General features: G+C 38.0%; 1 protein-coding gene across 1 annotated transcript in view; it reads left to right on the top strand.

Moving 5' to 3' along the window:
* REEP3 (receptor accessory protein 3) overlaps positions 1 to 24,831 on the top strand; it is a 27,675-nt gene extending 2,844 nt beyond the window's left edge. The window contains exons 2-8 of the mRNA XM_009572962.1: positions 7,010 to 7,082; positions 11,345 to 11,421; positions 11,942 to 12,062; positions 13,381 to 13,494; positions 20,719 to 20,866; positions 23,586 to 23,737; positions 24,517 to 24,831. Coding sequence (XP_009571257.1) covers positions 7,010 to 7,082; positions 11,345 to 11,421; positions 11,942 to 12,062; positions 13,381 to 13,494; positions 20,719 to 20,866; positions 23,586 to 23,737; positions 24,517 to 24,573 — 742 coding nt within the window. The 3' untranslated portion in view covers positions 24,574 to 24,831. The remainder of the gene's footprint in view (positions 1 to 7,009; positions 7,083 to 11,344; positions 11,422 to 11,941; positions 12,063 to 13,380; positions 13,495 to 20,718; positions 20,867 to 23,585; positions 23,738 to 24,516) is intronic.
* The last annotated feature ends 1,842 nt before the right edge of the window (positions 24,832 to 26,673 follow it).

The following is a 26,673-nucleotide window of genomic DNA, read 5'->3' as shown; positions in this document are numbered from 1 at the left end:
CCTGCCTTTTGGTAACTGTAATCTGCTAAAGGAGTTGCTGAGTTTAAGGTTTGCTACTGTTAGTAGACATGTTCTTTTAATAGGATTTATGTGATTTCCCCTGCTCCTTGCCCAAGGTGGGGGATGGAAGAAAAAGTAGAGTAAATTTGGTGTGAGGTTCGGGAGCTTATCCTCATGCTCCCGTCCCTGTAACAGACTAGCATTTTGGTCCAAGTGTATTCTTTGTAATTACTTGAATACTTAATCTTTTAATGTAGATTGTTATGGTTAGTGTTGTATATCTGAATGTTGTTCAGCGGCAAAATGGAACTAAATTCTGTCAGGTGCTGGAGAGAAAGACTTGTTTAGTGTAGTGCCTTTCAAAAACGTTCAGGACAAAAATGCCTGGGTGAGCTTTTGTTTGTCTGGACATGTAAAAACCTAGGAGATAGCTGGCTTAGTCTAGAACTTACTACCCAGTTGTAACCCTCAGGGGGTGTTGGCAGGCATGACTGAGGGTCTTGTTTTTTCTGTTTAATTGCAGGGTTGTTCTTTTTGCCCTGAATAGGATTCTTACAGATACTCCTTATGCCTTATTTTGAGCATGAGGGTATACCACACAGAGATGTGTAGCAGTTACAGCTTAGTGCATAACTGATTAGCTTTGCCGCTTTATAGCCAAAAAAAAGAGAAAAAAATCCAAGCTGCTTGTCTTTTATGGAGTGGCTTACAAGTATATGAGTAGCATACAGTCTAAGCAAAAATGTTTATGCTTTTCCAGCATATGCTGATTGAAACCTCAGTGGACACATTGTAAAGGACTATGGCCATATCTGCCTTTTTAAAGCCAAGAGCAACCAGCCAAAGACTAGAGCATTGTTCTTCAGACTAGATTTCATTCTGCTATTTTGTTTCCATTAGCAAACTTCCCTTTCAAAAGAAATCTTGCTTAAGCTAAACTTGTTAACCGTAACACGGAATAGTAATTATAGTTCATATAGAAGCAAAGTAATGCTAAGAACATCAGACTGAGTTTCTGCATAGATACTGCAGTACAGTTAAGGCTTTGATACCACACACAGAGCTGGGAGTCCTCTACGTTACTTCTAGTATTTCCGTGATCTCTGACCAGCTCTTAGAAAAGCTTGTGTGTGTATATGGCAAGAATGGAAGGTGCTCCTATCATAACTTGCAGGTAAAGAAGAGGAACTGGGCATGGTCAGCAAAGTAAGGAAGTGTATCAGGTATTTATAGTCGCTTCCATGGTTTTGTGGACATGGGGAGGATTCTTTTATTCTCCAACCTGCCAAATGCTGTCAAGTGATCCTTCGGGATGTAGGTGCATATTTCCACTGTAGATGCACACATCATAAATGTCTGGCTCTGTATCAGTCTGTGCCAAAATTGTCAATCTGTCAGTAGGTGGACAAATCGGTGTCACCTCTGTTATCAAACTGCTTAAGGAAAGGGAGCTTAGCAAATGGCGTTGTCTCCAAAGTATCTCATACTGAACGAGTTTCCTGAATGGCTTTTACTATTAGGGAACACTTGTGGCCCTTGTCTTTCTGCATTTCAGAGGAACAAAAGAATAAAGTGCCTAACGCTATTCCTTGCTTTGGGCAATTCTTTGGCAGTGTGAACAGACTGAAGTCTTAAATGCACTGTTGGTTTAATGGCTTAGTGTTTTGGGAGTCTGGATGCAAGCAGTCTTTTTCAGCGACTTAGTGGCTTTCATTTGTATTTTTAACATTTTTTTTTTTAAACATTACCTTTAGAGTTGTTTACTATCCGGGTTAAATATGCTCAGTGCCACAGCAATGTGTGTACAGGTGACTGATTTCTCAGTTATCAGTCAAATGTAAACTCAGTCGCTTTGCTTCAGAAATGAGTTTTTCAAATAGTTGTGCACTTCAAAGCTATTTAAACTGTAAGACTGTAGATTATGTGATAATACAGGCAGCAGGTTATGTTTGTTTTAATACAGCTATATGGATACACAAATACATTGTTTTATTCACGTTTCAAGGCTTTTTGATACTTTTTTCTTTGTCTTTTGATTTTAATCTCCTAGTATATTTGAGAAACATTTGTCTTTAAATGAGCAAAATGTCTGTAGAGGAAGTGGCTGTACCAAAAAAGGAATGCTACATTAGTTGCTGAGTACAGCTGAAAAACTTAAATAGCTAGGCGTACAACTGGCAGTAAAATTACATTGGTAAGCAGGATTATCCATATATCTACTAGTAAAATAAAGTAAATGACATCACACTCAGCTGAAATCAGTTTCTATCTATGGAAACTGGCTTTGTTTTCATCTGCTACATTAGTACAGTGTGCTGATATCCAGTGTGAAATACAAACAGCACTTTCAAAAATAACACTTAAGCTTTTAAATTTGAAAAGCCTTGGAATAATTGGGCACATCCTTGAAGTTTGTTGTATATTTACTGTAGAAATACCAGAGGAGGGATGCACTTATAATGTGTAGCAGTAGGTGTTGCTAACAGCTTTGAGATTTTTGGGGGTATTGATGCAAACAAGAAAACTATTAGAAAATGCTTGGCTGTTGTAGCTGTCTGTGTCAATGATACTGATTGTGGCCAGGCTCCCTGCTGCTGCTGTTCCATGTGTTTCTGCTTCAGTCAGCGGCAGTGATCTCTCTTTTCTCAGTATACTAATCCATGATGTATAGATAGAGGGTAAAAGTGAATTTTGCTGACCTTCAACTGCACTCACTGGCGAAAAGTTGACTTTTCGACTGTTAAATTGCCTGGTAGATTTCACTAAGATTAGACGACTTCGCCTGTGTGAAGGAGGTAGCGATGCCAGAGTTGGCAGCAGCATCATGCCACACTTAAAATGTCAGCGCTGGTTGTAAGGAGATAAAAACTTCACAGTACTGATTCCTATTATTACTGGCTAAATGTGCTGAAGTTTTTCATTCTCAGTCCTACCTACCCACTTTTTGCAGACAAGTGGCAGTTTTTCTAACACTTCCATGTTAACAGCAGTATTGAACACTAATAAGTAATGATCTGTTGTGGTGTTAAGTTTCTTGTTCTTTGGTTTTAAAAATGATTTCTTGAAGAATTCTTTAAAAGAAAAAAGTGACTACTAAATAGAGATTTTTCTGACTCTTGATTTGACAAGTATTGAGTAACATAAAGATTCGCTAGATGGGGAAAACTGGCTACCTTTATTGTGTTGTCTTGTGCTTGTGTTCTCGTTTTAACTTGAGGTCTTCTTTAGCTTAGCTTTATGATCTTCTTATCGTTACTGTAATAAGCTTTCTGCTTGAAGATCGTTTCCAAAGCAGCGCTCTCAAAAATTCCGTTCTGTCCCAATTCTTGTTTCTACCAGATTTTACAGGATGACACATTCAGATGATAAATTGCTGTTTAAATTTAAAAATATAACTTTTTTTTTTCAATAGAAGTGGTGCTACTTGACAGCAAAGTAAGTGGAAAAGTATAGACCAAAAATCTGTTAAGTGAAAGATTCAAACTGTTTGTTTCTCTTTTGTATGCTTCATAGCAAGAAACTTACATGTGCAGGCTACTAGTAGCTATTTAAGTAACTTTGGCCTATTTTTTGATAATTTGGGAGAGGTGCATAGATGACCAGTAAATGCTGGCATATAATTATGCAGCTGTCTGACAGTTGGTAGTGGTTATGATGTTCAGGAACCTCTTTCGTGTCTTTTCTTTGAACAAAGAAATTTCTGCCCTTCTAAAGTCTGTGTTGTTATTAGGATTAACGAGGCTTTCCTTATCTCTGATACTTAATGGTTATAATTTCAGCCAGAAGAGCAAGGAAATGTGAGAGCCATTAGAGCTGATGTGTTACTGAACAGGGTATTCCACAGGGACAAAAATGAGAGGAAGAGCTGTTGTCTGCAGAATTTCATCAAAATGAAGGGTGTTTGGTCTCATATTCCTTCTGTTTCCAGATCTCCTGTTATTTGGGTGAAGTGAGGTTTTTAACTTGTGTTGTCAGGCTTTTCTCCTAGTTAGGAATAAAACCATTCAGGGTTTTTTGACTGTTGCTTTTCTTGGCCTTAGGATGAAAGGTCTTTGTATAGTAGTAGAGCTGTGTTTGGATAGGCTTCTACAGATTAGTATGCTGAGCTGGAATTCAAGTAGTCTGGACTCTTTCAAAAGGCATTTCAACATCTGAAACATCATGTAGGTAAGCTCTGCTGCAGTGGAGTAGCAGCTTGCCTGTTATATTTAAGAGCTTCAGCATCCATCTTCTGTTAACTCTAGTTAGCATGAATTGTGAAATTCTGAGCATCCAGATTCGGGTTTAAACTGCTGCTATGATACACCAGTTATGCTTTTTCATGTCAATGTTGTTTTAGGTGATCTGCAGTGCACCATCCCTTCCCACTACAGAGAAATCTGATCTTGTGGAGACCTGCTTGAAGTGCCCTTTAGCTCCTCTGCTGCTATCGGCCATTAACAACTCTGTTGTATGGGTAAAGGCCCAATGTACGCGAAGATTGCAAACGTGCCCCAGATTTGTTCAGATCTAGTCTTGTGTTGTGGAAGTGAATGCATCCTAGAAAAGAGCTATACATGATTAACTATCTTTGACTCTTACTTATAATCAGGTAGTAATTCTTTTTATTGTCTTAAATTCAATTAAAGCCAATTATTTTTCTTAGAGCCTTCCTTGTTCTTTAAAAGTGAGAAAATATATGGTTCAGTGTTTGAGAATTTTTCTTAAGTTGAGTTTTATAATTTTTAAATTAAATGATGAGGAAAATATGAGGAAAATATATACATATTACACATTCAGGAGAGGATGGGGATGTAGATGTGAGATTTATACATTTGACTGTGTCTGGCTTTGGGCTTCTTAGTGCAAGAAAGATGTTAATTTATTTGAGAAAATTCAGTGGAGGCCACCAAAATGGTCTTGTGAGGAGAGTCTGAATGAACTGGGCTTGTTCAGCCAGAGAAGAGAAGGCTTTGGGGGGACTTACTAGCAATCTTGCATAACTTTTTTGGAAGTTACTAGAGCTGGGCCCATTCTCTTGCTGTGCTACTCAGTCAAGAGAGACGATGGTCATAAACTTCTGGTTCTGACTGGATATAACTAAAACTTTGCACTAGGAGGCTCATTAAGCATTGGAACAGGTTGCCCAGAGAGGATGTGAAATCTCTCTTTGGAAGCCTCCAAGACCTGACTGGCTGAAGCCTTAAGTAGCCTGGTCCAAATCTGATGTCAACCTTGGTTTGAGCAGGAGATTGGATGAGATGACTTTGCAAGACCCTTTCAGACATGAAGGATTCTGCAATTATGCTTCCATAATTTTATCCTCACCTCTCACTTGTGGCATTTATAGCTTAACGTTAGTACCTCTGCTAGTACTCCCCCTGCCCCTGCAACAGGGTTCCTTCCACGGGTAACCGTGTGTTTGTCTTCCATTAAAGATGGAGAAACCCTCTCTCTATGGTATCTATGATGTTGAAGAAAGTATCTCACCTTTGCTGTTAACAATTCCGTATTTTTTTTTGCTTATGTACTATATGTTAACTGCTGGAGATTACTTTAGTACTCTAAATTGGCTTCCTACCAAGCAGAAGACTTTTGCCTACATATTAGAGTGGTGCTTGGAAGATGGTATGTATCAGACTGATGGAATTCAAACTTACATTGATGTCTTGTATACTAGGAAAGTTCTGTGGTAGTCTTTGCAAATAATATCTTGTAGAAGATGAAGGCTCTTGGAGTAGTTGCTTAAAAAAAGAAAAGTATATTAGGCTACAAGTTCTTAGAATTCTTTCCTGGGTCTAACAGTAAAGTAAAGCTTGGTAGTGTCATGCAGTCTTCTGCAGCGGCTCTGTAGGTAGAACCACTTATTTAAAGCTACCTGACACAACTATAAAACCTTAAATTTTAGTTGATTATTTACTTTAGTAAACTTCAACCATTTGAGTTGAAATCTTACATGCCAGATCTGTCCCAGGTGGACTCTTCTTAAAAAAACAACAACAACAACAACAAAAAAACCCCACATGATGCATCTTCCTTCACCTAACTGTGAGAAGTTAAATCAATTAAGAGTTCTGAACTTTCTTAGAAGTTCTCTGGATATCCCTACAAGTGTAAATTTCTCCCCCATAACCATCCTAAGCAAGTTGTAAGAGATGCTGCAGAGATGTGACCAGACTTTTCTGTAATTGCTGCTTTAGGCTAGCTGGAACTAAGGGAAGGCAGTTGCTTGACTTTACAAAGTGTAACAAGCTGGTGAAATAGAAGTATGGAGTTCTTGTGTTTCTTAAGGAGATGGCAACTACTGCTGTTCAATTTCTCATAAAGAACTGTTCCACCAGTCTGTGGCCAAGACTCTTACTAGAAAATGCTGTATTGTAACAACCTTGTGTTAGAGCAGATCTTTTTTCTGGTCCTGCTCCCAGCATGGATTGCCTGGCACCCTCTTGCCCTGCTCTGCACCTTACTTTTGATGAATTTTAGCAGAAATTGGCTGTCTGAGCAAAACTGGATTAATTCCCACTTGCCTTCATTTCCATGTGTTGCTGCTGCAGAGTTCTAGCAAAAGGAGATGAAATGATGTAACTCGTCTTAAAATTACTTTTGAAGAATCTTCTGGTAATCTGGTAAAAGTAGGTGATTTTAATTACCTACTGATAGTTGTTAGAGGCTCTTTAAGTGTGATAGCACTGGCAATACGGAAACAGTCTTTTGTTGGTATGGACAGACTGCAGGACTGGTTTTACTTACAGCTGAACCAAGAGTTGCTAGTTTTACGTTATCTATTAGAGGCAGTCTTATGAAACTGTTTGTTGTCTTCAGGGCGTACAGCCTTTTCTGTTCATGTTGCTCTATTTTTGTGTATTGCTAAGCTTCCTCCAAGCAACCCATAACATTGTGATTTTTTTCTTTTCCCCAAGCTAGAGAATGGGATTTTTTCAAGTGTGCTGCATTGCTCTAATGATGTATTGTCACCATTTCGTCATATACAGTATAACAGATTCTGAAAGGTCTTTTTATTTTCCAATAGGCTGGTGTTTGGAATGCTGTATCCTGCATATTACTCATACAAAGCTGTGAAGACAAAAAATGTGAAGGAATATGTAAGTCACATTCCTTTTAATTACTTAATTAAATGCCTTTGCTGACATACAACTCTGAAATTTTCATTATGCAGTGCAATAAATCATGAAAGCTCGAGTCGACTATCTTAGTATTGGATACAACACCTGTGTGAATGTAGTGGTAATCTTGTGATTTTGTGTTGGAGAGCTGAAGTTAAGGTTTCTCAGACTTTTTATAGACTTTAATGAAATGTGTCCAACATGCTATGCTCTATATGGATATTTTTAGGAGGATTTTCAAACATTAAAGTGTTTTAAACCTTAAAGTGTTGGCTGCATTTCGGTGAAGTACCCAAAATAATGCACTTTTGGGCAGGGGGTAGAAAAAAGGTTTCCTAATTCTACAGTAGCAGCAGTTTAATTGTCGTTGTATGGACCTCAACAGGGGATTCAAAATCTACCTGAGAAAAGGGTAGCTCTGGTTAATCTGTCATTCCTCAAAGAGGAGAAAAAATGTAACCAGGGGAAGAAAAGATTTGGTTAAGGTGATGTGGAAGAAAGAAGCAGAACAGACAGAAGACTAAGATGGACAAAAAAATAGTTACTGTTGTTACTACAGTTCAGAATTAATCTGCTATTTACTTTTCAGTGTGAGCAATGATGATTGCCACAAGAATGTTACCCAGCTGCAGTCACAAGGAGCTTTGGTCACTGAGTTACTTCCCTGTTTTAAAAGGCAGCCTAACTTGATTTCGGCAACTAACCTATATTGGATAGAGTCAGTGCCATCAGTTACTTCAACTCAGCAGCTGTAGCTGCGACCTAATGCTGCTGTCTGGATGTGTGACGTCTCTGCTTTGTACTTGGCTGTAGAATGCAGTTCTTGTAGTAGAATGCAGTAGCTGTTGTTCCTCCCCTTGTATGTCTTACATTTAGTCTGATCACTCCATCAAGACTCCAAAGTGGACATCATACTCATACTACTTCTGATTTCTGCGTACAAGCTGATTAGAGCTTATTTGTGCACATAGAGCTAGTGCCTGCCAGAGTTAAGCTTCTGGGAGGAAAAATCATCAAAAAAAGAGAAGAATTTCCTCTGTCTCATGCTTACTTTACCCTGTCAGGAAAGTGTATAATGCAAAGAATTTATAATCCGCTTTTCTTCCCTGCTCCCTCAAAAGGCATCTACAGGCTAAGTAGAGGATAGAGTTTTGAACTCAAGAAATCACTTTAAGAGGTTACCACTGCCTCTTGCAATGTGTTTTCTAGAAAAAGAAAAGTAATGTTTGTAGAATGCTGAGATTTTGACTTACCGCAATTGTCCAGTTAGCTATGACTTACCTGTCTTTTTTGGGCAACCTTTTTTGGAGATGCCTATCACTTACACAAGACCTTTAGTAGGGCCTGGAACCATATTTTTCCAACTGTGTATTTTCATTTAATTTGAAAGCACTGCTTTTCAGTCACGTGTGGTTTTGACCAGTCCCTGAATTTGCAGTTGCATACAAAATGTTCATGGGGCTGAGATGAATGAGACCCATCACAGTGACTTATACATGGGCAGGGAATGAGATTGATTCATCAGTGGATTACCACTCCATTGCTAGTTGGGTTGAGCGTCCAGATAGACAAACCATGGCTTTCATCTTCCCAGCTGGGCCATTTTCTTTCATGGAGAGGGTGTAGGTTTAACTGCAGCCTTCCAAATGGCACAGCTCTGCTGCCAGTCATGTTATGGCCCAAGCATAACTTCCTTTCCAGGGTTACGTGTGGCTCAGGAGCCATCTGTTTTTGTTTGCTGGATTGCAGGAGCTTTATAACAGTGAAATTTTTGACTTAGCCACTGCTTCACCAGTAAAAACCAAAGCAACAAAAAGTACAGACGTCTTGACTTGCTGTGTAGGTCATGATACAGCAAATTGTTCAAAGATTATTCCTGGGGGGGTGGGGAAAGTGTTGCTGCTGGTTTTGGTGATTTAAAAGACTTAAAGATTTCAGTTCTAGAAATTAGGGTCTGTGCCTTTGAGGAGATTTATTTGTTCTTGTAATTACCCTAGTTTAATGGAGTTGACTAAGATCTTTGAGGGGTTTTTTTCACTGTGTTACACCAAAGTGCTTGTAATAAGCATCTGAAACATAGTTTAGAAGTCTGGAAGACCAGTCTTCTCAAATCCTGGCTTCAAAATCCTGACTTGAAAGGATGTGCTTCAGCCAAAGCCAACAAAGATGAGCTTAACACTTGGATGGTAGGAAAAAAGCTCAACAAAAGAAATCTGTAATCACCCTTTTAACATAAAAAGCAAAACTCAATTGAAGCTTCTGAAACTTCATCTTTAAGAGTTAAGTAGGTGATGGCAGTGTTTAGGCAGTGTTAAATATGATCTTCTGTGGGTTTTTTTCTGATATGAAAACCACTGTAAGTCACTCAGTTTCATTTGTCAAGGATATTTTTGGTACCTAATGCATTAGTTTTACTGGAATATAATTTGACTTGTGTTTTTTGAGAATCGTTGCCCAGACCTCAGCAGAACTCCTGGCAGATCTCATGTGCCCTTCTGCAGAGCATTTCTTAGTGTTCCTAGCAGCTCAAGAGAAACTCCACTTCTACTGTTGTTCCTAATTGGATAAATAGATGTTGATTAACAAATGAATAGCCTGGGTAAAATACATTGGAAAAAAATTCAGTCTTGCATGGCATCTTAAAAATTGGATAGTATCATGCTTAGGTTGATGGGGCAAGGGTGGATGTTAATTTTATTTTTATTCAGGTGTTGAGACTGGTTCATGGAAGGGTCACCAGTCTAAATGTCACATGGCCTGTCAGAGATGACTTCAGCTGTTGTGTAGGTTTGTCTTGGCTTATTCAAGCTTGAAATATCTAAATCCTCTGAGAGATTGAAGTGAAGAATGTCATCACATGACTGAGTTTCTTTTCAAATTGAAATGCAGAGAAGCATTTAAGATAAATGGGTCTCAAGTTGTGACAAAGGAAGTGGTTTTAAAGCATAATGTACAGCTATGAAATAGGCAGCAGTGAAGCATTAGGTTTTGAGTACTTATTTATGTACACTTCAAAAAAAGATTGCTCTAAAAGTGAAGATTAAATCTGAGCCATGTCCTCTGTAGGCAAGTATATATATATTCCTCCTTTTGAAAGAGGGTGCCATGAATTCACGACTTGAACTAGTGTCTAGCAAATGTGGTGTTTAATGCTTTGTGGCTATACCATAGAGTTAGTAGTCTGTATATTGCAAATGAAATGCGGTTACTGCATCTGGTTGCAGGTGATGCTTTTCTTCTCTTTTCTTTTTTTTTAACTGTTTTGGTTTTTTCTAGCATATGTAGTGTTGGAATTTAAAGAACATGTGGGCGTTCAGTTAGTATGAATAACAAGTGGTGGTTTGCACTGACCTTTTTTGGAAATATCGGTGGCCAAATGCAATGTATTTTAGAGAAGAGAAATGCATGGAATTACTTCTATAATATTTATTCTGAAAGATGTAATCAGTTTAGACAAGCAAATCTGAACAAATGCTCAAGATAAATGAGAGATTTGGTTAACTATTAGAAAACAGAACTAAAACTTGTATTTTAAGGGCATTGTCTGACTTCAAAACAATTATGTATAATGTAAATCTTAAAAGTATATAGATATAAACCCCTGAAGCATTAAGATGCCTACATGTGAGCTCTTTTATTAACAAGAATTTTGTAGTTCTTGGCATATGAATAGAATTAAATTTCCATGAAAATCCTTTTTTCTGTCCCCTTCCCCAGTGTTAATACCATAATGCTAAGCACACATGTAGAACTTAACAGCAAAGTGTAGCTGAATAATGTATATTGTGAAATGAAAGCAAGGGCTACCTGACTTACTAATGCTGACTTTTGTGTTTGTGGTATAAATGTGTGGATGGGTGTGGAAGAGAGTGAAATATCCTTTAGTGCTATAGTGGGAATTGAATTTCATACTTAGGATAATCTACTGACTCTTTGCAGTGTTTTTTCTTATCACTAAAGCTTCCTAGAGGCAGAATCAAATCTGTGAAGCCAGCCTAGGTGAGGTTGTGACCTTGGTGACCCAGCCATTTCACTTAGCTTGTTGCAGCTGCCACCAGTTCTACTTACGAATAGAAAACCCTTAGGACCTTCATATAATTTCACTTGAAACCCAATTGAAACAGACTGAGATACTGTTGAACATTTTGCTTTGACAGCTCTGAACTGACTATACAGTGTATAGTGTATTCTGTGAAAGGTGAAATCAAAATTCTTACTGAGTATGGTGTTTTAATTTTCAGGTTCGCTGGATGATGTATTGGATTGTGTTTGCTCTTTATACAGTTACTGAAACAATAACTGACCTAACAGTCTCTTGGTAAGAGCCTGCTTTTTATGAAATCTGTATGAAACTGTATTTGTTTCTGATATTCTTTGATTTGTAATGATTTAGTTTTTATAAAGAAGTTGTTCTTTTTGATAGCCCTTTTTTTTTCAGGAAAAGATCTCAGAGTGTATGTGAAGAATAACATCTGTTTTCAAGCTTGCTGTACACTGTCACTCAAAGTAGGGACTATAAAACTTCCACCTTTGCTGTAGAAAGTGAATAGGGGAATGGAACTCTTAAAAGGATGGACTATAATTTCTCTGTGCGGGAATGTATAATGCAAAGCAAGTATATTAACTGTTTCCATTTCTTAAATGATAGTATGGTCAATTAAAAAATTAAATCCATAGATCTATAACTCAGTTTTTGTCTAATGTAACTTCATGTATGTGAAGAATCCTATATGCTAATATGTAATTGTGTTTTTTGAAGAGATCTCTTAATGATGATTATTACTGTGCATTTTCTTACTGCAATTGTTGATTTCATGCAACCTTTAACTTGTCTGTAGGTTTCCACTGTACTATGAACTGAAGATAGCTTTTGTTATTTGGCTCCTTTCCCCATATACTAGAGGAGCAAGTTTAATCTACAGAAAATTTCTTCATCCGCTTCTTTCTTCTAAAGAAAGGGTAAGAAGTAACTTCTCATATTTTTAATGCCCAGTATGGAAGTACCATGTGCTGAAATACTAACTGTTGCTAAATACATGATAAAAGCAGATCAGTGCGTTACTGGTTTGCCAGGTAGCATGAACTTGGACTAGAAGAGGCAAGTGCATAAGACTGTCCATATATATGCTTCTGTTTAACTTGGATGAGCAGACAATGTGCTACTTTCTATTGACATGAGATAGCCTGGTGTTCTCTGGTCTACTTGGTGCACTTTGGGGAGCCCAATTGAGTTGAAGTCATGCAGTTTCATTTTCGACTGGGCAAACATGTGCAGTACTCTCTGTGCAGAAGCATGAATGCAGTTCTAGCAACAGCTCTTGATGTTACCATTTTTTCTAGCATAACCTAGTAATAAAACTTCTCAGGATGAATGATATTGAGTTTTCCGGTGTGCAAACTGAAAGGCTAAGAGGAGAGACTTTCTACTGAGGCTTAAGGGAAGACCAGTCTGCAGCAGAAAATATCCAAACAGAACATAGCTAAAGGATAGTTAGCTTTAGCCAAAGTATAAACAGCCACAGATCTGCTTAGCTCTTTCTCAGTATTCTGTTTGGATGTGTGGAAAGAGCGATTAGCAAAGGTGTGAAGACTACCACGGAAAAATGTCACAGTACAGAAAATAGCATTCATAAAGGTTAGTGCTGGGCTTGGCCTTTATTAAGCAAAACAGGTAGCTGACATGATTGCAACTGATATGAACAGTTAAGGTCATTTTGACCTTCTGAAGGTTGAACTAGAAACAGTTTTCAACTTCATAAGCTACAGGGATTTTTCCTGGTCGTCTGCTAGCTGTTGTGAACTACCTTGAAGCCTTTATCTCCAACTCCAGGCATTTACCATAGCTGGGGATAAATGTCATTACTGTATTGTCCTTGATACTTAACTATGTCAAAGTTCTGGCTTCAGAAGTTCTTTGTGAGCCAACTCTACCTTTCTAAGGAGCTCTCTGATTTCATCTTAAGCATGTATTTCTTGAACAGCTTTTGTCTGACAAGCTAAGCTTACTCTCTGTAAGGAACTTGCTATGTAGCTGCAATGTTTCTGAGCTGGACAAAAGTGATCTATTTTATCTTCTTGTTTGACCAGACATCCTTTTTTAAATGAGAGAGTGTAAGTGAATGAAATATCAGTATACAAAGGCAAGAGCAATTGTTCCATTAAATATTTTCTTTAAGATTTCTTCTGTCTTCCTTTATTGATGGAAAAAATAATACTGTGGGGTAATGTGACTCTCTTATGCACAACCCTCTAAAATTTAAGTATGTTTTGCTTTTAGGAGATTGACGAGTACATCGTACAGGCCAAAGAAAGAGGCTACGAGACCATGGTGAATTTTGGAAGGCAAGGGTTGAATTTGGCAGCAACTGCTGCAGTGACAGCAGCTGTAAAGGTAACTTTCTGCTTGCAGTAATTGCTTTTGTCCTTGATATACTTACAGAACAGTGTAATTGTACTGAAGATTTGCCATTCCTAAATAAGAAGATTAATTCTGCAAATGTATTGAAAACCTGGAACACAATTTAAGGGTTGCAGCACTCTAGTCCTCCTCATACTATGTATGTTTGTTTAAGATGGCTTGTAGTTATTTCTTGGATGATGGGGATCAGTTTAATGTAATTCAAAAGATACCATGCAGTTTTCTATGCAGGCTTTTGGTAAAGGTGACCATTGTTTCTTTTCTGTCTCTGTTGTGCTTTCTTTTTGGTAAACAAACTATTTAAAGGATTTCTGGCTTTTCTGCTGTTTTTCTCCAATCAACTTGAAGTAACTCCACATATGAAGTAAGGCATGAAAGATTACTACACAGATAAAAGTTATCTTGACACAATTAACTTGTTTGCAACTTGTTGATTTGAAGTATTAAATTAATACACTAAGCATAAGCTTGCATATCACTGTTTAGCATACTCTTGCTTTGGCATGTAACTTCCATTAAATCATGAAGTAACCTGTGGTTGTTCCCAATTTATGTTCCTACAAAACTCATGACCTTCAGTTGAATTTCAGAGGGTTCTAGGTCTAGGAAAACAAAATACAAGCTTGTAAGTAAGATTCTAAGCAACTTGTGGCCCACCAAAAAGAGTGTAACTTTAGACAATGTGTCCTACCTAATAGTCATTTAAACCAAAACACAAAAAAAAGTATGGAAAGATGTGTGTGTCCTAGTTAAATGATAGTTTCAAGGCGATCAGGATTAATTTCTTCCTGGGAATAAATGAAACTGCTGCATTCATAGTAAAAGGACTGAAAACCTGAACGCTGTTAGTAGATAACAGAAAACAACATAGAGATCCCTGGCTGTCAAAGTTAAGTAGGTACAGCTAGCATTTAACTTAAAATTTCTGTATTTCAACTTAGCATTGCCTTGAGGCATGAAGTAGAGTACACCTCTAAAGAAATTAAAGTATCCACAGTGAAAGTAGGTTATTAAAAAAAAAAACAAAACAACAAAACCCACAAAACAACAAACAAACCCAACAAACAAAACCTCACAGTACTCTACTGGAAAAAAGGTTAAGAACTATGCTAAATGCTAAAATGCAAATTCTTTGTCAAACAACAAATAATAATTTATTACAATGTGCACCTGTAATGATACTTACGCTCTGTGTGTTTTTTCCTTAAGTCTGGCTGTCTGGCTAAGGTTGGATATTTCCTTGGTAATCCTTATGGTGTTACAGAAATATTGTAAAATAAATAACAAAAATATCTCCCCCCACTTTCTTCTGAAATAATGAATAACTTTTTCCTAAATGTCTGTGTTTAGATTTCATTGCTATTCAGCTGTGACTGGCAAGATGCCTGCTCTATTTGTTAAAACTTGTTAAACATGCTCATGAATATTTGTACAGAATTAGTTCAGTGCAGATGAGATGCTTGGGCATAACAACCACCACAATACCAAAGACCTAAAATAGACATGATTTTTAAACAGCATGAAAGAAGAGACTCTGAAAATCTTTATTTTGGCATGTTAAACCTCTCTTCAGTTTGTCATTCCAAAAAGCTGAGCGTGACTGCTTCATGCAAGCAAATGGAGACAATGTGTGTGTTCTTGATTTTGTTCCCTGTTTTTCAAGAGTTGACTGCTGCCTCCAGCAGGTGAAAAGATTATCCCTTCAGCATGAGCTGGTGGAGCATGCTATAGGATTTCAGGAATGGAATCCTATTAGTGGGATCAGTTTTGATGGGAAGGAGACACATTTTCATCACTCTTTTTTTTTTTTTTTAATTTTTTTTTATTTTTGAAGGAGCAGGCATGTTTACTCTGACATATCAGATCTCAAATCAGGAGTAGAGAATGTGGGAGGTTAAACACAAGAGGAGGCCCAAAGAAAGCTTCTGTTCATTAAAGTGTCCAAGCAAAAGACACTACGATGTCTGCTTATGTTGACTTTAGGAGGGTGGTAAAATTTCTTGGAAACTCTCTGGAATATTTTCAAGATCAAGTGTGGAAAATAGCAGTTTTCTCCAAGGGCTATCAAAGGAATATTGGATTAAAATCAAAAGGCCTAGTTGGCTGTGTAGGGGAGGCTGCAGCAGCCAGCCAGCCAGGTCAGTCTACTGAGATTTGACATAGATTTAAACCTGCTCCGCTGTAGTTAAGTTAAAATGTAATTAGCAGGAGTCATGGCTTATAACTTACATTCCTATATTGATATTTTTAGCTGGTACTAGTTAGCCCCTTTCATATAAAATTCGGTGTTTCAGAACTTGCTAAATAGCATACATTAGAAAAATAAATAAATTGTGTTACTGTCATGTTAATTTAGGAAAACAAATGTTTGTAAAATCCTGATTTCAGGAGACTTAGAGATGAAATATGGTCTAGACTGACTTTTACAGGTGACTAGTAAAAATTTTCTTCGGAATATAAAAGAATCAGCAACAACATGCCTTTAATAATAGGAAAGTTGTTGGAGCTCTTTCGGCTCAATGGTATACTGATTTGTGGAAATTATGTCCACAACACTAAGTTCCACAGATTATATCCTGTATTTTGATGCATCTGCGTTCCAGATCTTCTGAGACACCAGTCACCTGTACGTTCCAATTTTTGCCAACACATAGATTTTGACTTCTCAAGCTACTAGCGAAAACTGGTTTCTTTATCACCACGTGTGCGACGTGGTGATAATTAAGCTGTGAAATGCACTGTCCTTCTTTATGATGTCACACAAGTATTGTTCATTTGTAAAGTATTATTTGGTAAAAAACCCGAACAACAACAACAACAAGAACAAACAAACAAAACCCAAAATAAACCCAAACATGTTGAATGCTCTGTTTTTGCATGTCTTCGAGTCATCCTGAATCTGCTGCCTCTTTGCTGATTGAATATTATTCAAACGGCTTGTTCAGACTTCCCCTTCTTCCCACTCAGGGCATGGCAGAGGAAGGAGGTATCTTGCAGCCAGCTGTGGCGTACGGCCAATATCACTATGAGCAGCTCAGCTCACCAGCAATATTGCTTTCATCGCTCCTCCCTGCTGGGACTGCCTGGCATGCTGCAGAGGTCGTTCACAGGACAGCAGTCCCTCTCCCGAGAGGGAACAGAAGTCATTCCCTGTCAGCCCAGATCGGATCAGGGAGAGAACAGCTGGGAATGTGGGTGCTGCACGCTGCAGCTCTGCGGCCACAAAGCTCCACGCAGCTCTGTGGGGACACAGTCCATTGAGAACTTGTCCAATGAAGGAAAGCAGCTTTGTTCAATGACCACTGAGGGGGGTGCAAGTCCAATTTAAACAACAACAAAAAAAAAGTCCCTGAGGCAGACATACTGTGTGGTGTCTGTTTACAGCAACTTCCCTGGGTTAAGTATATAAACTATAAAAATACATGCTCAGTAACAAAATAGAGAAGGGCATTTCATACATGAGGGTCAGCTGATGAGACGGCATACTAATAGCTTATTAGAGTCTGAGTAGTCTCAAAAGGAGTCCCTTAAGTAGGCTATATTTATCAAAAACTGGATTTAGAAACCCATTACAACTTAAATTAGTGCTTCACGTTGGTCACTGGTAATGAATGTGGTCTCTGAAAAGTTTTAGGAAACGCTGTTGAATAAATAAGCAGACTCATTCTTCAAGACTTGCATTTTGTTTAAGACAACACAAACTTTACAGTTCATCTGTCTTCAATGTTCATTTACATAGAAATTTGAGCGCTGAAGTTGTTCTCTGCTTTTTTGCCTGCATTGTAATTGTAAATGTGTGTGTCTCAGTCTTTTGTGGTGTAGTTTAGTTGGCAGCCTCTGGGCTGGATGAAGCCCATTGTATTTCTCCTTTACTGATAGGAACTGTTGAAATAATGGCACACCAGTGCAGGCGTGGCAATTGCTCTGCCAGCTTCTCCTGAGCAGCATCTTGGGACTGTGTGTATGGCTGGGGAGAGGTGATGGCTGCTGCCGTACCCATGACGTGAGTGTGGAAGGAGGAGATCCCCCTTCAGTTCCATCTGCAATTGGATTGCTCAGCCTTCTGTTTTGTGGGCAAACATCTTGCTTTCAAGCTGTGGCTAGTAACTCTCTGAACTTTCAAACAAGATATCGAAGCTCTTAATGCATTAATATTCTAAATGTGAATGTTACTCTCGCATTTCCTGTAGTAGAGGGTATTTAATCTCACATTTCCTGCAGTAGAGGGTATTTAATATTTTTCAGCCAGACTTTCATTCTGAGCTGATAGTAATCCAGACCTTCATGGAATGCTTTATTTCGGCAGAAAGCAATTATCAGCTTCTTTTAGGGTATGGGGGGGTGGAAGAATCTTCCTAAAGGAGTGCTGTATGAGCACAGGGATGTGGTTGTTTGTTTTTTGTTTGGTTTTTTTTTTTTAAAATCAAAAAACCCCATACCCACACAAAACACCTTGACATTTGTCCTCCAATTAGTCTATGCAGTGCTGTGAAGTATAAATCAATCTTGATTTGGCTAGACTGGATCTTCCTAGGGGTGGGATGGAGACTGCATTCAGGCGGGAGGAGACTGGGAGGACTGTAGGGAGTACCTGCGTAGGACTAGTATAATGTGTGACCATGACTGTGCAGTACAACAGTGGTTGTGCAGCCCCCATTCCTACTGTGACTCTCAGGCATGTGTGCTGCATCTCTTATTTGTATATGTATCCTTTCAAACTCGTTAATATTTGCTGTGTGTAACGTGAGTGAAACTTTCTATCTTGGCAAGTACTTTTGGAATGAAGGGCCCGTTGTATGAATCCGTTATGTCCTCGCTGAATGAGGCAGTACTCCACAGGAGCTCTAGCCTCATTGAGCATGCAGTTTGGTTAAGGGCACAATGTTATTTTATGGCACATAGTTTGACTTTTTTCCCTCTTTGAAAAACAAAATTCTGTATCCAAAAGCTGCACTGAAAAATAAGGCTGAACGTTCCCAGCTTGGATCTAGTCCTCTATATCTCCAGTGGAATAGGAAATACAATCTTGTAATGTGAGTTCTTCTTAGCATGTTAATTATTATAATCTTAATTATGTTATCTTGTACAATTTCCAAATGTCTTTTTGTAGTACATCACATGATGAATGAACTTGCTGTGCAACTGTTATGCAAGTGTGTCTTTCTATATTTTGTTTCTGGCCAAATCCAGCTTCTGTCACTATTTCATAATAGATTCTGTCCACATTTAGTGAGTGGAGTTGTGCTGAATTTACATGGATTCTGCTGAGAACCGACTGGGTCCACTGTATGCATTCATTAGTGTTCAGTGATTGAGACCTGAGTCCAGTTGCATCTCTTTGAGCAGTGGATGCAGACTTACCAACAGTCTTCCGTGTTATAGCAGATACTGTAAGCTGCTACTTGTTGTCAAAAGCAGCAGTCCTGTTTCTCCATTTCTTTTCTCTAGCGTCCTAGCAGCTGACTGTTAGTTCTCAGGCATGGCTGGTTCCTGATTTGGTTTACTGTGCAAATGCTTTTCAAAGCAAGAACTGGAGTAGTGGAAGGGCAGGATTGCTGCCTTAAGGCAGGACAGACCTGCCTTAATTAAGTCATTTTAGGGAATAAAATTAACTTCAGAATTTCTACAGTAATTTATACACAGACTGTTCAGTGTCAGTAGTGCATTTTAACTCAAAGGCACAACTGTAGTTGGGTTCTTGAGAACTGTCAGTCATCCTACATGTATGTAGGAAGAACTAGAAAAGTAAAGGCTTCTACTTCTCTGATAGGAAACCCTTTCTTCGTTATTGTTTAGTGGCAATGTGTTAATGGTGGTGTAAGAATTAAAATAGGTTGTTCTTACCTGTGTGGCACACTGTCTTAGCTTTATATGCTGTAGTAATGACAATGACTAGTCATTAGAAAATGAGTATTAGGTTTCATCCCCCTCCTCCCCCCTCCCCTTGGTGGCCATGCAATCTTAGAGTATCACTCTACTGTCTCTCCACTTTACATGACTATTTTTAACATGGAATAACTTAGTGTGCTGGTCTACCATCTGCAAACAGTTGTTGCCGTGAGATTGGGAACAAATGGCTGTGGCCAGTGGTGCAAGAACTGCCTTATGCTGCTGCTGTTGCAGAGAAAGGTGTGTGGAATTGTAACAGTAATTGTAACAGATTTCTGTTACTGCTAGCTAACATAATGCTCAAATGAGGACAAGTTACAAATGCTTCATTTGTAAGAATGAAACAAAATCTTGAACCCTTGCTTGAAGTGGGATTCATGCACAGGCTTGCCAACCTTCCTCTGAAACGGTTATTTTTTGCCTCGTATGCCAGAGAGGGAAGAATTAAATGTTATTTTAACATGATGTTGAGTAATGTGCTTGTCCTTTTAGCTGCTTATACAATAAATTAAGCTTCAGTGCTTTAATAATAACATCATCTGGTGTAAGATGAAAGAGCTGCTTAACGACCCTTCTTCCCAAAGGGGAACTTTATATGTAGAAAAGATGTAAAGACAATCGGAGAAGGATTAAATGTTCAAATGTGATCTACTATCCTTAGACGTAGCATTAGATTTTGGGTTGATATTATGTCAGTAAAGCTACATTAGTAAGAGAACCTGCTAGCCTGTAGACCAGGCAGGACCTCTTTGGTTTGTGGTTTCAAGTTTCTGTCAACTAGAACTTTTGTAGTGCTGCCAGTTTCTCAGTTACTTGAGTTCATGTTACAGAGTGTATTTTTAACACTTTCTTCCTATGCATATTCAAATTTGTAGAGGGTAAAATATAAAATAGCGGAAATCTTTACTTATTTTCAACCACACTTTTTAAAACGGAAGTGTTAAACCCACTGTCATGCTACCTAGCACTGCTAGAGAAATACCATGTTTGAAGTGAATTAAGCATTTCTGATGTTTTGTTTTGTTTTTTAAACTCTTCCCCTCACCCAGAAAGCCTTTATTTGCTCAGATTAAGGGAGTGAAATGAGACATTTGTAATGAAACTGCTAGCTTATCTGTAACTTTTTTGTCTAGGAGCAATAAACAGTTAAGCTTGGGTAAAAGCAATACTTAAATCTACCGCATGCTTATGTTCAATGAATTTGGTAGTGCAACAAGGAAGCATGGGCTTAAACATCTTAACCCAACTTGAACAGCAAAGTTAAATCTCTGCTTTGTTTTCAAAGATACTGTTGTTGTTGTTTTTCAGAGTCAAGGTGCGATAACTGAGAAACTGAGAAGTTTCAGTATGCATGATTTGACTACTATACAAGGAGATGAGCCAGTTGGACAGAGACCCTATCAGACATTACCAGAAGCAAAAAAAAACCCCAGAGCCTCTGCAAGTGAATCTTCAGGTAAGTATCTATTTCTTCTAGCTAAAAGAACAATTCACTGAAGACAAAAGTGGGAAAGCGGTAATACTTTTACCCCATTTAGAAATGGAAAAGGCCTCAAAGAATTCCAGTGCACTTGAACAGTTGACTTGAGCAAGATATATTATGACAGTTGAGAAATGCTCCCTGAATTATTTTCTTCTCGCAGCCACTAACAGTGTAGTCACCCTGTACTCATTACTCCTATCTTTGCCAATTAGCAATGAGAATTCCTTGCCAAAGTAAAGCTTAATTGGAATTTAGAAATGGAAAAGGCCTCAAAGAATTCCAGTGCACTTGAACAGTTGACTTGAGCAAGATATATTATGACAGTTGAGAAATGCTCCCTGAATTATTTTCTTCCCCCAGCCACTAACAGTGTAGTCACCCTGTACTCATTACTCCTATCTTTGCCAATTAGCAATGAGAATTCCTTGCCAAAGTAAAGCTTAATTGGAAGTAAAAAAAAAGCGTGATTAAGTGGTGTTTCTGTGACAAATATACAAAAAGTTAAACATGAAAATTTATGGAAGCTCAATAAATAGGAAGAAAAAATGAATGAAAATGAATTCAGCAGATCTGTAATGATAGTTCAAAATGTAAAATTGCTTGTGGTGATAGGAATAATGAAGGCATTAAGTTGTCATAACGGACTGATGCACATCAACACTCAAAAGATGGTGTGCAGTGACCAACATATGTTTTTACAGAGCTATTTTATTATTAGTCTTACTATTTTTTTATTATATATAGTATTATTAATTTTATTGTCACTTTGCTCTGGAGCCTATGATGCTTGAAGGGAGGTTTCACTGGAAGGCTGTCAATTGCCTCTTTTTAAATGGTTAAGCTACAAGTAAAGTGGTTGATATTTCACACAAAAGCAATAGCTCTGGTCTATTTCTTTTCACTAAAGCCTGTCATTTCTTCTCATCCCTCCATTTTGGGGAGGGGTGGTGCTTGTGGAGCAGAAGGAATTCCAGGAATTGCATGGTAGCACATGGTGTTTCTGAGGAATAAATGGCCATCTGAATGGCCCTAAGCTGAATTGCTAATTGAGCCCAGAAGGTATCCTGTGCAGGTCAGCATAAAGACCAGGGGGTACTGGCCAGAGAGAAAGCCCATGAATTCATCAAGAGTTGCATTAGGGATGAAGTCACTGCAGCTGTTGTGCAGGGGCTATTCCTCAGTAAGAGTGTGTTAGTTACCTATCTGAAATAGCTTGAAAATGCTCAAAATTGCATTTTAAAAAAATTACTCAGGTACAGTTTATGTTGTGTAAATAACCACTGATAGATTTAATCTCGCATGTCAAAATGCTTTCTTAGAGCTAGTTTAACTTAATTGTTTTTACTCCTGGACCCAAATCTAGTGCACACCTGTTTTCTTTGAAGTTTCTTCAGCATTAGAGATTTAAAAAAGAACAAACCACGGATAGAGTTAGGAACACTATGTAGCAAAATTTCATTGCATTTAGCAGAACGTTATTTTTTGTGATCTGAGCTGGGAACTCCTGTGCAAATCAGTTTAAAAGACCTAGTTGTAAAAGGGCATTGATCATAGGATGGCTGAGCTGCCAGTATGCTTGCTGTGAAAAAGGCAAATGTGATTTTGATGCATCAGAAGAGGTGTTACAAATAGAGATAAGGAAGTATAGGTGTCACTGCAAACATCCCTAGTCAGAAACTATATGAGTAACAGATGCAATTCAAATCTTCCATATTGAAAAAGATGAATTGAAATTTTATTGGAGGCAGAGACATGTTACCTCTAGAATGGCAGAAGAGGCAAGTCTGCCTTAGGTAGCTGTGGAGTAGGTAAGTGTGATTCTAATTTCAGGGGAAAAAAAATGAAATTACCAAAGGAAAAGAATCTAATTAAGCCTAAATAAAATACTGGCTTAAGATGAAATGTACATTGATCATGAATAAAGTTGGGTTTGGAGTCTAAAAGGTGTCTGAGTGTTACAGCTTGTAGGTTCTGGAATGGCCTTATAAAAGGAGGGCTTGGCGAGGGGAAAGAACCAGACTACGTTCGGGGGCTTTATGCTTTATGTAAGTCTATGATGGGGATTCAGGGCTTTTGGACCCTAAGGATCTCTTCAGCACGTCTTTTAAAGCAGTTTGCGCCCTCTAGTGAGAATCTTTGGTAAAAATTTTGGTCCTGTTTTTGTAGGATTTAAACAACCCTTAATAGTACTTTGACATCGTATTGATCTGAAAGGAACTTTGGTATTAAATATGAAGAGAGGTATGCAAGAATGAAGAAAAATCCTATGAACACAGAATCATAGAATGGTTTGGGTTGGAAGGGACCTTTAAAAATCATGTAGTCTAACCCCCCTCCCATGGGGATTGTGGCCAAAAACCTCGAGTGCTTCTCAAGATGACCACTGAGGCTTTTGCAGTTCAGTGTAAAGCAGAAGATGGTAGCAGACTGATGGTTTAATTTTTGACAATTGAGGAACCACTGCATTACATACCTATGGAATGAAGTGGCTTGTTATTTACAAATGGCAGAATTATAAGTAACAAGCTCCTGGCAGACTAGATGTTTTGCTCTTTTGAAACAGCTGGCAGACTGACCATATTGTTTAAAAGAGTAAAGGATGTGTGTTAAAGATGAAACTCATGGCTTTCTTAGAAATCTAAAAGTTACAGCTACTTCTTAATGAGCATCTTTATAAAACTGTTATTTAAAGGTTACAAAACTCCACTGGAAAAAAATCCTGGAGATGATAAAACAGATGAAGAGATGGAGGGGACACATTCAGAGGATGAAATGTTTGCTCAGAGAGGCCTTCGACGAACTCAGAGCATGAAATCTGTGAAAACTATTAAAGGCCGTAAAGAGGCAAGTATAATCTTAGTTAAGTATTGAGCTTGTTTTTAACAATGTACCTTGGCATTTTTAATAATGCAGAAATGAATTTTTTCGTAATCTTAGAGGGTTTATCAGTGATAACTGAGTTGTAGAATGCTAAATGGAGAAGGAAGTATGTGATAACAGTATCTAAGGTTGGAGCTTTTGTACTTTGGGGTGTTTAAGAGAAATACATGAATGAAATGAACTAGGTGAGGAAAAAGGGAGGAGGAGGTGAAATAGACTCTGTGCTTGTAATGCTAATTCTGGTACCACCAAGCCCAAATTCCAGGAACTGCTCACCTTGAAAGGGGTGTAGATAGCCATGTTGTCATCTGCATTTGCGCGTCTTGGTTGTGCGCACTTAAACATCTGCTGTTTAATGGATTAAAGAAGATTCAGAATTTTTTAGTTCCCATAGATACATGGCTTACTTTGACTTGTAACCCACAAAGAGAAGATTCTATGTAGGATTCAGTGTGCTTTATATTTGCATGTGTCACAAAAATTGAAGACACTTCAGAATAAATGTCTATGGAATCTCATAAAAGTTTTGGGGTAATTCTGTTGAGACTTAACCTTCTTGCCCAATTCTGTTGGAATTGTATCTCATTCAGTCATAGGTAGATTTTCTTACTGAATCTGTGGAGTGTCCAAAGCACATTTAAAGATGCTTACTGGATTGGATTAGTAGAAAGGTAAATAATATTTCTGCCTGAAGTGATCTCAACTCTTGGTTAAGTTACGTATTTTTTTTCCCCCCCCCTCAGATACGGTATGGATCACTGAAATACAGAGTAAAGAAGAGACCCGCTGTATACTTCTAAGTGTATTGCACAATGCCTGCAAGACAAACTGCTGTATTATAATAACTTGAATTCAGTGTGTCAAGTGTTAAAGATCTGTGTATGATTCATATAATGAGTATGTATGAATAGCTATGGTAGGACTTGGTTTTATGAACCTAAATGGTTGGATAAAGTATTGCTCTGCTTTTCTGTAATTGCTTATTGTTTAGACGTAAATCTGGACAAGTTATAGTATGAATTTCAGCACTCCTTAAACAGGAGTTAAATGAGGAACAGGAAACAGGCTTTTTCCAGAGGTACTGAACAGACTGAAATAATTACAACTCCAATTGAATTAGCAAAAGTTGTAAGTATTTGGAACTTGTGAAAATGGAACCCAGTGTCCCCGAGTTTACATGAAAAGATAGGTATACTTGAAATATTTTTCTGAACTACAATTCCTGAAAAGGCCTTTGTGTAATTTAAAAATGTACAGTTTAAAGGACAGTGGATGATGGTGGGGAGGGAAAAGGAAAGACGAGATAGATATGGTACATCCTTAAGATCGTAATCTTGCATCATATTGCCAAGCTTAACAAACTTACATAATACTAATAGGTGCGAACTGGGGGTACATTTAGCACTTTATGCAAAACTGCATAGTTTTGCACACTTACTGATTTACAGCTGCACATGTCGTTTTAGTGATTTCTTAGGTAGGTTAGACTTACCTTTTGAATGCCAGCAATTCTTGTATTTCATGATCTTTTTTTAATTTATCTTGATTGCTTAAGTACACTTAGGATGCTGTAGATAATTGCTACTAACCCTGAACAATATTATTAGGTGCCTTTCTATGTATTACAAGGCTGTGTGGTTTTTTTGTTTGTGTGTGGGTTTTTTTGGTATTTTTTGTTGGTGGTGGTTTTTTTGTGTCTTTCTTCCTCCTTCACCTAGAGAGATATGTAACATGACTTAAGTCAGTTTTTGGTTAAAGTTGTGGTAAGTAAAAGTTGTAGCGATTCCGGTGATAGACCTCAGGGATCTGATCAGCCCATCAACTGTGTATTAGAAGCCATGCTGACATGAAGGCATGTATGATAGATTATTCAGGCCCTGGTTTGGTTTTCCTCTGCATTGCTTTAAGAATGAAAAAATATATGTATTTAGAACATGTATGTGTGTATATTTCATATCATATGTGGATTCTAAAATTGGCTGTGTAGTACTTTCATTGCTAAAGTTATTACTAAAATATTTACATACAAATAGCTTTTTCTAAAAGTCTAGCTGATTTAGTCAGCCATTTTATAACCTAGAGTCCTATGGCATAACTGTTTGCCCAGAGATTAATTTTGGAATGTCATTCAAGGCAGGGACTTGTCAAAATGACTTTTTGAGGTCCCCTTTGGTTCTATTTTCTGCGATTCTGAGAATTAGGCTGATTTTAGTTTTCTATGTGACGATATTTCTACTGTGGATTCAGGGAGAAAACACCCACTTTTTGTAGATAGTATTTTATTACTTGGCATGGGGAGAGATGGTATTACTTTCTTGAAGACAAAATGGCGTGTGATCCCTCTTATCCTTAGATCTCGGACTACAATCCTTAGACCTCTTCCCCCAGGTATGACAGTCATCTGCAAGTCTACTGCAGTGCTTTTAAACATATTCTTAAGGTTTGGGCCTGATGCAGTTGTTCTTTTTTGTATTACAGCTACAGTGGGTTCACTGCTGGTAGGCGCTTAATGGCCTGTTAATATATATTGGCATTTGAAGTAGTCTTCTGTAGTCTCTGGGCCAGGGTTTGAATTGTATGGATAAAAATGCAGCTGGTCTGTATTGGCATTGCATTACTTGCTATTGTAGGCATTTGTAAGCCAAGTGCAAAGCCTTGGTCAAATATGCTTTTAGCATCTCCAAGGAGGTTAAATGCTTTGGTAAGAAGTTGCACAGTCCATATGTGATTAAAAGGCCAAAGCTTGTATTACTTCACTCGAAGATGCAATTTCATACTAGAAGACAGGAAGGCTGCTCTCTCCCAAATGAGTGTAATGCAAAAATCCCATCCTCTAACCAAAACTGCAACTTGTGATCTAGCTTTTATAAGGAGCTGTTGTCTGTGGGAGAGGCAGTGAC

The sequence above is a fragment of the Fulmarus glacialis genome, unplaced genomic scaffold (assembly GCF_000690835.1).
Source record: "Fulmarus glacialis isolate BGI_N327 unplaced genomic scaffold, ASM69083v1 scaffold16282, whole genome shotgun sequence".
Classification (NCBI taxonomy): Eukaryota; Metazoa; Chordata; class Aves; order Procellariiformes; family Procellariidae; genus Fulmarus; species Fulmarus glacialis.
The sequence above is the reverse complement of the archived record's forward strand: the minus strand, read 5'-3'. Positions and strand labels throughout refer to the sequence as shown.